The sequence below is a fragment of the Lathyrus oleraceus genome, chromosome 1 (genome assembly GCF_024323335.1).
Source record: "Lathyrus oleraceus cultivar Zhongwan6 chromosome 1, CAAS_Psat_ZW6_1.0, whole genome shotgun sequence".
Taxonomy (NCBI): domain Eukaryota; kingdom Viridiplantae; phylum Streptophyta; class Magnoliopsida; order Fabales; family Fabaceae; genus Lathyrus; species Lathyrus oleraceus.
The window spans coordinates 156,838,844-156,851,428 of NC_066579.1; the positions used below are offsets into that span (position 1 = coordinate 156,838,844).

Genomic DNA, 12,585 nt, shown 5'->3' on the forward strand with positions numbered 1-12,585 from the left:
AATTTTATTTTGATGAATGATGGACACACACACTAGGTTCAAAACATTTTCTAGATGAGCGGGTCTTAGTTCTTGATGGTTATCAAGAGCTTGATCAAATCCTTAACAAGATTGATAAACTCATTATCAAAGTCACACAAAAACAACAACTCAATTGAACAAAATAAGATGCAACAAAAACAAATAAAGAATTGGCATGAGTTCAATATCAAAAGGTTTGTGCTTTGAAGAAGAGAGAAAAATCGTGTAAATATGAAAACACTAAGAAGAGAATACAAAAATCACTATTTTGTGTCTATGAATGACCATAGGTTTCCCACAATTGTTACTTTAATCAAAAGAAACAATCATTTAAATAAGTGATGAAAAATTAGGTTTTTTATGGTTTAATTTGAATCAATAAGGAAATTTGATTTGAATCAATCTGGACAGAATAAAAAAGAGACACTTTTTAAAGCAAATGATTCGAATCATTATTTGCACTTGATTCGAATCAAATGACATTATGATTCGAATCATGTTCAATTTTTGATCTGAATCAATTGATCCAAAATGTAATTCCAATTTTCAATGGGTGAATGATTCGAATCAAATATTACACATGATCTTAATCAAATACCAAAACATCACAATTCAAAAGTTTTAACTTGTGATTCAAGCTACTCATGTAAAGATGATAAAATAGTAACTTTCATAAACTCAAAAAGGAAATAGACAACAAGGATTAAATTAATATAATATGAAATATAAATCGTTCTCAGTGGTACAATTATTTATCCAAAATGATTATAATCAAATGGAAAGAAACTTTACAATCTTACCGATAAATTGAAATAACATACAAATTACATATACACAATGAAAAATAATCGAATTGTAAAACATCAAAATACAAAAGATACTTAAGGCACGTAAACGATACCAAATAATATTATATTTTTTCTGATGCTTAAAGGTTTTATCTCCCAATCAAACTTACTAGAATCCTGCCTTCTTAAGGAAACCTCGATTTGTGAGAAGGAATGGAGATGATGACGAGGAAGGTTCCACTTTTCAAGTCTCTTTTCCAAGATTTTTATCTTGATTCTACTTCAATTTCCTCAAGGTTACAGCATGCACTTGTTTGATTAACAAACTCTCCTCCTCTCTTCCTCAAACTCACACGCCCTCTTTCTCTCTATATCACTCCTGATTTTGAATTTGCAAGGAGGAGAATGAGGAGAATTTGCAAGGAGGAGAATGAGGAGAAAAATGATAATTTCTCTTGTAAATTTGGATTTTGATTTAAATAAATTTCTAAATCATATCGTGCTATTACTTCTACTAATTAAAATACTTTAATCCTAATTTACCCATTAAGAGACTAGAAGCGGGATTAAGGAACGAGGGTGTTACAATTATAATATATAAATACATATAAAACTTGTAGATAAATGTTAAACTAGTATTAACTAGGATTATTTTTCTCTTAAAATTCAAATTAAAGGACATATTATACCTTATCTAGAACTAGCGCAAAGGATCGATGTGAATTGTGTGTCAACAATATAAACTCTAGAGTTCATAAAACAAAATATAGTTATTCTCAACTAGGCTTGATCAAATTCCTTTCAATTTTTTCTTCACATTTCTTTACAAAATAGTTATTATAATTAAAGTGGCATTTAATGATTATTTTACAATAGTTTTCGAGAAATTACAAACCTAAACTCTTACCATTGAAGTAAGACTTCAAATGCATTAGAGGAACTTTACCTGTACATACTAATACCATACAGGAGACTAATTATATGCATTAATATCAAATTCAAACATTTTCAGCTACATGCAAATTTGTTGCTAATGGCTGATTAAGAGACTTTATGAGGGGCTCGTTAACTTTGTCATTGAGTTTAGAAAGAGGAATCAATGATGTTTTATTTGATGGATAAAGCACAAAACGTTGAAACATGAATAGAATATCAAAGAAAAGGGTCACCTGAAAATTTGTATAGTATACATTAGTAACTATTTCAATTAAGAATTTTTTGGTGTAACAAAACTTTTTTTAAAATTAATTAATAATTGTGAAATAAATTAATAATAAAATAAATGAGAGGGAAAAAACACATACCAGGGATAACAATACTTTTCCAAGGTTTCCATAGAAATTCACCAAAGAGTCTATATGAATGACACAAATAAAAATTAATAATGTTTCATTGTATGCACTGATGCATCAAAAGTTATTGTGAGTTTGAAAATAAAATCATACTTTGATCAATTGATTGTGTAACCATCTGAGCAACGTTTGATATTCCTCCGATGAAATCTAAGAACACATTTCCAATGCAAAATCCATCTGTGCTCTTTAGCATGAAGTTCATAACTGCCTGTATTTTGGGGTTTAACATTATAGTTACAATTGCTTTAATCTTGATCAAGATTTGATTTGGCATATTAACAAATTTACTAGTTAAAAAATGTATGAAGTAAATAGGTTAACATTTAATACAAATATTTTATATTTCCTTTGAGTCAACAATTCAAATAGATTTATCAAAATGTATATAATTAGGAATATAAGAACATAGGAAAGTAAAATCCTACGGGATAAAACACATATCAGTTAAGTGTTTCTCAATATTTTCAACTATCAGTATATGAATCACAACCTCAATGTGTTTAGAAATGTTTATAAATCCAATTAAATATTCCAATAAATTCAAATTCTTAGAACAATAAATCCTAAAAATTTCTATCATTGTCTCTATAAGTTTTCCCCCAAGACTTATTGTTTTAGATTTAACATGTTAGCCAAAGACTTGATCATATACATTAATTAAAGAAATTTCCACATCGAACCACACTTGTCTCTCTCGCGACTTCACTTAAAAAAATTATAAGGCATAAGTTAATTCGACATCTTGCCTTATATACCATCTTGATATTCTCTACTTATGTTAGGCATGCAAGCATTAATGCCTCAGCCATCAATTCTTTTACATATGAGTTAATATTGCTTGCATCTTCACTTTTTACAACTCTAAATTGTTGTATGCGAATTTTTTTATATATCCCATTTAGATATCATAAGGCTCACTCGTAAACATAATCCTTTTTCCTCACATTGGATGTCACTTCTTGTGAAATTTGATGATATATTAATCATACCAAGAACTTTGATATGTGGTGTAAAGAACAATGACAGCCAAAATAAATTGTCTAAAGCAAATTTAATATACACATAAAGGATGTTAGCAAATACAAACGAGCAAGAATAATAAGATAAAATATGAGTACAAAAGGATTTGTTTACTCATTTCAATCAAACCGATCTATTATGGAAAGAGATCCTCTCTCCAAATCACTATACTTCAAACGCTGTTATGAGATATTACTGATGGGTTATAAGAAAATGGTCTTCCAAATTTTTAAAAACAAAACATATTTTCTACCTAATTTTTTTTCCAATCTCTCGAACTCTCGATACTAGAATCACGCAAACTCAAGGTTGTTAGAAGTGTTTTTCGGCCCCCTTCAATATTCTCAAAGGTCTATCAAATTCTTAAAATAATAAATCATAAAAAAATTTACTCTTACCTCTTTATGTTTCTCCCACTAGAATTACCACATATTCCCTATTTCTTTCATCTTACTAACAAAAGTGACATAGAACAATATTTTATAATATCCTAAAAGTATAATGAGTTGGAATTATAGGCCTAATCCACAAATCTACTCAAACTTCCCCGGAATCAACTATGATGTTGACCGTCGAAGATTGTTAACCAAATATTAACCGTTGATCGGTGTTTACCAAATGTTTACCACTTTTGACTATTGACCAAGTCAATTCTTCCGAGATATTCTCCTTTCACTTTAAGTTTTTTTTGAAACACACTCAATTTTTGAAAATTAATAAGTCAGATCTAGTTTATAATAACAAATAGTCCAATAACTTAATATAGATGAAATATAGTTCAATCTTACTAGTTGAGATAACATTGGCTAAAGTATAGGTTAAGTAAGATTTACATTTTAATTATAAATTATTATATGCATATGACTTTTCAATTCAGAAAACATAATGAAAGAAATCAATTCTAACCTGGGGAATATATTTGATTGATGCTAGGAGTACTTGCATTGTGCTGCATAAAATATCCATTTCAATATTAAGATATAAGTTGAAATATAACCAAATATTTTTTTTTAGTGACATACGACATAGATTAAAATATTAAACTTTCACCCCTAGAGTAAATCAAAAAAAGAACTGATGAGACTTTGTTGTTAGGTTTAAGTTGATTTAACTACAAGTTAATTGGATGACTAATTTTTAATTTGATAAGGTTATATAAAAGTGTGAACCATCGTAGTTTTAAAATATTTCTTTAATAAATTGAAGGTCTAGTAAAAAGAAAAATCATTTTTCTTAAACAATTGACATCCTAACATTTAGTCATCTTAAATTTAATTTTTTGTTTTCTTTCTTGAAATATGAAACGTCTAATAAACTATTCATATTCCAATACAAATATTTAAAAACAAAAATATAATATTGATGGTGTAAATGCGTCAAATTATTAATAGTAGTCCATCACAAAGTATGGAAACTATTATTCTCTTTGTTGTGCTTTTTAAATTTGATGCTCTAGTCTTAGATTTAAAAATTAACTAGGGAATATTTTATTTATTCGTTAACTTGTTTTTGTTAGAAGTTATTTATTTATTGACAGAATATGAGAGAAATAAAAGTATATCTCACTTAAAGATAGTAACTAGCCAAAGCCATGAATTGGAAGGGAATGCTATGAAGAAACAAACTCCAGCAGTTACCCACACCATTGTAATAATTCCCATAGTGATTTTTGATATTGATTGATTTCCACGCTGCAGCAAAAATTGACAAAATATATGTAATCATTAGCTTTCTAAATATTATATTATATGGTTGTGCGATTCTAGTTAGATATAATTTAAAATGTTAAAGATAATGTTTGTGAGTGATATTCGTCAGATGTGTTGGTGTTATTTATTTAGAAAAGTATGTGCATTATTGTTCGATACCTCTTGGCATTTGTATCTTTTAGTAATTTAAATATAATTGGCTAACCTCTTTTAATTTTATAATATTTTTAAATACTTAAAATTTAATAATTACTAAAAAAAAAATCAAAAATCATTTGACCTTACTAAAAAAATTATAATGAAAATTAAAAATAAATACTATAAATTAACTTAAATAACTAAATATAAATAGTATAATCTATCACACATTTCAATAGTTCAACTCACTTTGCCCATATATTCAATAGGTAATACTATTACTATAGAATTAGAACATAATGTATTTTGTATAAAAAATGGTATTTAAAAAATAATTTTAATAATAATAATAATAATAATAATAATAATAATAATAATAATAATAATAATAATAATAATAATAATAATAATAATAATATATCCAACAATGTGAAAGAATACCTCGTATATAATAACTTGAAACAACAATATTGTAGTTATTAGAACAGCGTGAATAGAGAAAGCAACGTCATTTGCAGCTACTGGTATCATCTACGTTAGAAAGGGAAAAGAATATTAATTACACACTTTCTTAACTGAAGAATTTACAAAGTATGTTAGTAAGAACTGAATTTAAATAATTTCATATACCATTAAAAACTAAAAAATTGTGACTACTTTTATTACTTTAAATAACTAAAATAGTAGCACTTTAAATTGCAATTTAGATTAAACGGTTAATAATCTTAGACATGTTCAAACAATAATGTGTTGTATAATGATTTTGGATTCAAATATGAACCAACATACATGTACTTAAAAGTTTTGGTGGCACATTGTTGTATTATTGGTCGTGGGTATATATTTTGGAGTTATTCAAAACATAAACAAATTAAAGTTAAGTCCATGGATGCTTTAAGATGCAATTACAACTTAAAGTTACTATTTTCTTCATCTTTAATTATAAAATATGTTTCTTACTCAATAAAAAAATATGTTAAAAATACTTTTATTCAACAATTAAAAATATTTAATATTATCTCAATAAAATAGACCCAAATTCAAATTTGAAAAGGTGAAACTTTGAAAAAGTGAGGAGGCTATTTGTCCTTTATTTTTATATATATTTTTGAAAATTTAATAATTATGTTGCAAAAAATTACTATCTCCATAGCTATAAAAAATAGCATGATATAAGTCGTTTTATAATATCAATAAATTATTAATATTATTTTTTTTATTATACCATTAAATATTTATTATTTTTAAATTATATTAATTTGTCTTTTCAATATCATCAATAAATGATAATTTTGTAAAGTCCTTCGTAATTTATCTTTTTTATATCATAATTATTATATTTTTTAATATATCTGAAAAATTACAAAAGACTTATAATAAAAATGAAGGGAGAATCTTTTTATTAAATAAATATTAAAATAATTAAAGTATTGTTTGCCCATGTCACTTACATCATTGTTCTCTATATTATTTAAGATAAGTCCTTTCAGCTATGTTATTATTAACTTTAGTTCTCAGCATTATTGTTTCATTGTTGTGGGGAGACTAATTTAAGATAATTTATTTTATGAAGACGTAGAATAAGAGGAAGATGGAAGAGAATAAGTGATGAATTAGTGGACCAAAAATCGATTCAATTTTGAAATTCGTCTGATATTGGACAATTTGATTTAAAATTGATAATTTAAACAAAAATCAAATTTATTTATTTTGGGTCGTGCAATCAAAATAAAAAAAATTAATAATATTTTAACAACGTGAATGCGGCAAAAACTAGACTAAATACCTGATCGAAGCCATATTTTTTGTGGTATTGAAACTGAAGAGTAGAACTGAAGTACAAAGAGGCGTTGTAGATGAGATATAAGGATTGTTTGGTGTTGTTGAGTAGCAGATAATTGAAGTTCAAACCAACCACACTGCAATTTTACAAGTGAACAATCTTGTTTTCAAGAGAGAAGATAAAATAATGATATTAAAGAGAAAATTGAATACCTTTTTCTTGAGAAGTTCATGAAAAGTTGAGGATAGAAACTAGTAGACCAAGCCACAAAAGCAATCCATCCAAACACACTATATTCTACTTTAAGAATATCAGAGTTCCATGAAGTTTCCATCTTATCAAATGAGCTATCCTCCCATTCACAAGCATATATATTATATATATAAGAAATTTCAAAAGTAATTAAAAAAAATTATGAATACAAACAAAAAGTTTTGTTGCGTCTTCTATTGAACTTTTTGTTAATAGCTAATGAGATTATACCTCAAATTAATACGTGATAGGATAAAACATTTATTCTTTTCATAAAAAATTAAAGACAACTCTATACAAATTAAGTATTTTTCAAAAGAAAATTTAAGAAAAAATTATTACATATTAAAATTAATATTAGTAAATATTTTTCAATTATATTAAAAAGAATTTAAATGTTATCTATTTATTATTATAATAATTGTTTTGGACCGTCTATTGGATTCATAAGGAAAAGGCCCAAGAACATATAAACTATTTTCTCTCTTTGTGCGGACGACTTTACACCCTAGTACACTACAGATCATTTAGATCAATTTGATGGTTGACCATTATATACACTTTGCCACATGCTTTCAATTGCCAACACTTTCTTCAATTTAAGAAGGAAAACATGTCATTTTTCAAGTGTTCAAATTTATTTTCATTCTCACATCAATTTTCACTCTCATATTGATTTGAGCGATGGAGCGTTAACTTTGTATGTTAGCTCACATTCCACCGTATCAAAAGCTTAAAACTACCACAACAAGTTTTATCTCCTCGTTTTTTTATCAACTCTAGTTCCATTGCAGAATATTGACGCTGTATATGAGAATTGAACTATGAATTTTCACACTCAAATCTCCTTAATTAGAAACTAAGATCTCCTTTTTCAATAATTTTTTCCAAATCCAACTTCCTCTCAAACAGATCTCCTACAAATCGATAATGATGTCTTCCAAAATTACTCATTTTATCATCCAATGAATAAAAAAAAGTGTATTTTTAGAAGATAATTTGTCTAAATCCATGAGATAAAGTCTATTATCTATAAATATACCACATCTACAACTATGAAAAACCATTAAAAATATATGAATTATTTCCATTGTTATTACTCTACAGATTTTTTTTCAAAACTTATGATAGATTGATACATGATTATAGAATTGAGTGATTTGATAAACCTGATAAACACGTAAGACATTTTTGTGTAGGAAAAATATATTTAAAGAAAATCATAAAGATATTGAAATAAAAAAAAAATATTTGTTGATAATTGATAGTTGAAAATAATTTATATTAGACACATTAAATATAAAATTATGATATAGTGTTCTTAAGAAAAAAATTATTTTTAGGAGTTTTATTCCATGAGAAAAAACAAATTAAATTTAGGATTGTGATTATCCTCGTTAAATGCAATTTTTCAAGTCTTTTATTGTTTTTTTGAAAACACAACTTATTGATTATTATTGTTATTTGTTACATAATATTTGTTTGTTTCTTTGGCTCATTCAGTAGGATTATTGGTCCTACTACTCATATCTGAAATCATTATCTGTCTAGCTAAAGAATGAGGCTCCTCATTTTGGTTTCTAGGCAAGTATGAAACCCTAGTTTCTCTGAACCTCAAACAACCCTGTTGAAATCTATGAATTAATCCATCCATTATATTCCAGGGTATTTTTGTTTTATCATCATTCATCAATTTGACTAGATTCAAACAATCGGAATAAAACATAATTTTTTGAAACCCTTATTTTCTAGTTTTCTTCACCGCAATAACCACCAATATTGCTTCATCTTCCATCGATTTTTTTTCACCATTCATACGCTTTTTGCTATTTAATCTATAATATTACCTTCCTCATTTTTGAAAACCGCTCAGAGACCCCATTTTCCACTAATCACCATGTAGGATCCGATCTACAATGCACTCATTCGTCTTTGTTATGACGTTTTTGAAAGATTATACTATCGTCTAATTTGTTCGCCACTATGTTGTTCAAAAGGTAATGTTTCTTTTCCTTGATCTTCAAAGTAGTTGGTTTGGTTTTTCTTTGCATGTTGCTTAAATTTTTTCTGAATTTGTTCTTCTTTGCTTGTTTTTCAATGTATGAGTTGCTCATCATGTTGTTCAAATGTTGCATCTCGCTGTCTATGGTTTTTATTCCTGACTTGGATCCTGATCCATTAAGGATAGCATTAAGCTGGTGCTTATAACTTTCATCTCTAAAATTTTCTTGCATCTCTTTGCCTTTGTTTTGATTGTTCCTATTGCCCTTAACATTATTGTTGTTGTTATTATGACGCATGTCTCTTTCAAGATTAGAATTTTCATGCCTTCCATGATTATTGTTAGTTGTAGTAGAGGTTTTGATAGCATTATTACTTCTGACAAGTATCTCCTGAACATTCTTATTGTTTCTTATCAAATCTTTATGTTGGTAAGTCTTATATCATCATCTTTGCGATTCAGTTCGTTCCCCAAATTCGCTTTATTGGAGTTTTCCTTTTGAGGTATTTTATGTTATCCATATTCTCCTTTTTGAAAGTCTTGTCCATCTTCTCCTTAATATTATGCTCTTGGTTTTGAGAAAGTCTATCATCTTCCTTTTTCGTTAGAAGACACTTATATCCAAAGTTCTAGAGATGACTTTAATAAAAGGTATTCTCTTATTTTCATATACAATATTGTTCTCAATTTCCAGATAATGTCTAAGATGTTAATGAATATAGTTAGATTATCCCTACCCAGACTATCTATGTTGTCCCTTATCCAATCCGTAAAAGAAATTTGTTTATATCTTGAAATTTAAGAGTTAATTGGGATCCAAACCACACATATTGCACCCATAAGCAGTTTCTTAGATAATGACCCAAACTTTCTATCCTTATATTACATAAAAAAAATCCACCTTAACACATCTATCGGTAAGATTCTCCTTAACAGGCAGGTAATTGAATATGATTCTCGATAGGAGAATGATCGGTCTAGGAGTAATTATACTATTCCACTGTAATTTATTTTCCCAATTTATATACTTTTGTACCTTAATTTCTACTTTAATGCTCATATTCTTACTCATCCAAACTAGTCAATCATCATCTTGCAAGTTATACAAAGGAATTTTTTATATAGCCTCGATATCAATTTGTATGAAAGTTTTAGAAATCATATCCAAGTTCTATACATCTTTTCCTCTATCAATTAGGTCACTAACTCCGATTTCTCTTGTCTCCAAAGACTTTTATATTAGGAGTTTAAATCCACGGTGACTTGGTGAAAAAAATATGTCAATATACATCTTCTACTCTTTAAAATTTCCAAAATTGTATCAAAAATTCTATTTAATAGAATTGAGATCGAAACGAAAATATCAATTAATAGAAAGTTAAAATCTATAAATTAAAAAAAACTAAATAATAGAATAAAATTCATATTTAATTTCATTCATATCTAAATTTTCATTGAGACTATACCTTTAATGGATCGTAAAATAAAAAACTCGAGCTCACTAAATAACAATACATAAAAATAGTAATAATATAAATTATAAATTAATTTAAATAATTAAATATAAATTCTATACTCTATAACACATCCCCATTTTAATAGTCCAACTCAGTCTGCCCCTGTAATCTATAGTTAATACTAATACCATCCAATTAGAACAAATTGGTATTATGTGGAAAAAAATATTGATACTTTAAAAAATAGTTTTAATGATAATAATAATAACAATAACAATAATAATAATAATAATAATAATAATAATAATAATAATAATAATAATAATAATAATTATTATTATTATTATTATTATGAAAAAATACCTCGTACAACACTTTAGTCATTAGAGGTGTATGCGGGTTGGGTTTGATCGGTCTTGTCCTAACCCGTTACACCAATCCGTTCAAAATTCAATGGGTTTGGTCCGTCGTCCAATCCACAATTTCATTGTCAAAATCGACTCATTCATTAATGGGTTGAATTGGGTTTGCGAATTGTGTTTCAAATAAAAATTATAATTTTTATTATTCCTTTTGTCGGTTTTAAAAAAAAATAACATAACTCAATATAATCATACTCATTTATAACACTCTAATTCAATGCAACACATTATATAATATCTAATAAAATTCATCAACTCGATATAACACTTTATAATAGTATAAAATTCAACAAGATACATTATTTTCATAAAATCCATAAGTTAAAAATGATACAAAAGAAAATAAGAAACAACATTTTATGTTAGAATTACATAAACTCATTGGTTAGTTGTTTAATTGGTAGAAAATATTTTTTTTTGGAAAAAATATGATTATTAGTAAGATATTAATTTTATGTTTTTATTTAAATAATAAGAAATTACTAAAGAAATATCAATGAGTTGGAACAACGGGTCTGCGGGTTTTAAAACTCAAATCCGATACCCGAACCAAAATTATACAAGTTGGATTGGATTTAACTGAGTATACGCGTAAATAAAGTGGTTCGCATATTTTACAAATTGGGTTGATTTGAATCAACAGATTCGTGGGTCGACCCACACCCATAAAGATCCCTAATAATCAATAATCATAGAACAGTGTGATGAAAATGCAATACTATTGATATCATCTATATTTAAAACTATATTAAAATATTAATTGCGCACTTTCTTAAATGAAGACTTTACAAAATATGTTATCAAAACTGAATTTAAATAATTTCAAATACCATTTAAAAACTAAAAAATTGTAATTTTTTCATTACTTTAAATAACTAAAATAGTATCTATCTCGATTAATGACTTTTTCCTGAATTATAATTAAATATGAGGAGTTCCTAAGTGCATGTTTAAGTTGTCTTTGACATGTCCAAACTAAATAATTTGCTTTATAATGATTCAAATATAAACAGACACATGTACTTAAAGTTTTGGTGGAACATTAATGAAGTTTTTGGAGTTATTCAAAACGTGAACAAATTATAAAAATAAGTTATCTGCATTATTGTTAATATTATATGTAAAATATGTGTCGGTCTCATGGTTTGTTGAGTTTCAAAATAATGCTCTTTGAAGATTTTACTTTGATTCCATGGAATTATTATGTTAATTGTGTGCTGTTTCTTTGTTTGGAAGTACAGCCAAAATGTTTTTTTTTATTTCCTTAAGATAACTTATGATATTGAGAGAAATGTATTTAAAATTAATATTGGTTTAGGTTGTTACATTCATATTAAAAAAGATACAATATTTTTATTAGATAACAATATTTCTATAGCATGAGAGTAATATGCAAAGACGCACCACAACACACTTTAAAATTTGATATCATGGGTACAAATTCATGCTATGCGATTGAATTGTCTTATCAACTTAATGTTTTGTGATTTTGGTAACTTTATTTAATTTATTTAAAAAGGTACATGAATGATAATTATAGATTATTTAAGCGTGGCAAGATGATTAGGTAAGAGAAATAGAAGAAAAAGTTAAAGGTGATTCTTGAGGAGTTCGGAGAGCACGAAAAATATTAATGGG

The 12,585-nt window shown here is 26.6% G+C and overlaps 1 protein-coding gene across 2 annotated transcripts; it reads right to left on the reverse strand.

The window, feature by feature from the left end:
• Positions 1–953: 953 nt before the first annotated feature.
• Positions 954–7,190, reverse strand: LOC127123666 (cystinosin homolog). 2 transcript variants are annotated; one of them, XM_051053868.1, is made up of 8 exons: positions 7,027–7,190; positions 6,818–6,950; positions 5,473–5,562; positions 4,751–4,875; positions 4,091–4,133; positions 2,255–2,372; positions 2,114–2,163; positions 954–1,978 (listed from the first exon to the last, which is right to left on the reverse strand). In XM_051053868.1, the coding sequence occupies exons 1-8, from the start codon at positions 7,146–7,148 to the stop codon at positions 1,808–1,810; spliced, it is 852 nt and encodes a 283-aa protein (XP_050909825.1). In that variant the 5' UTR covers positions 7,149–7,190; the 3' UTR covers positions 954–1,807. The 2 variants fall into 2 exon arrangements, with proteins under 2 accessions (XP_050909825.1, XP_050909829.1); XM_051053872.1 differs by lacking the exon at positions 5,473–5,562.
• Positions 7,191–12,585: the final 5,395 nt, after the last annotated feature.

Coding starts and splice junctions, on each gene's coding strand:
- LOC127123666 (XM_051053868.1), bottom strand. CDS start 7,148: ATGGAAACTTCATGGAACTCTGATATTCTTAAAGTAGAATATAGTGTG. Junction 5,563..6,817: donor AAAAATATGGCTTCGATCAG/GTATTTAGTCTA, acceptor TTTCTAACGTAG/ATGATACCAGTAGCTGCAAA. Junction 4,134..4,750: donor TGGCTAGTTACTATCTTTAA/GTGAGATATACT, acceptor TATTTTATGCAG/CACAATGCAAGTACTCCTAG.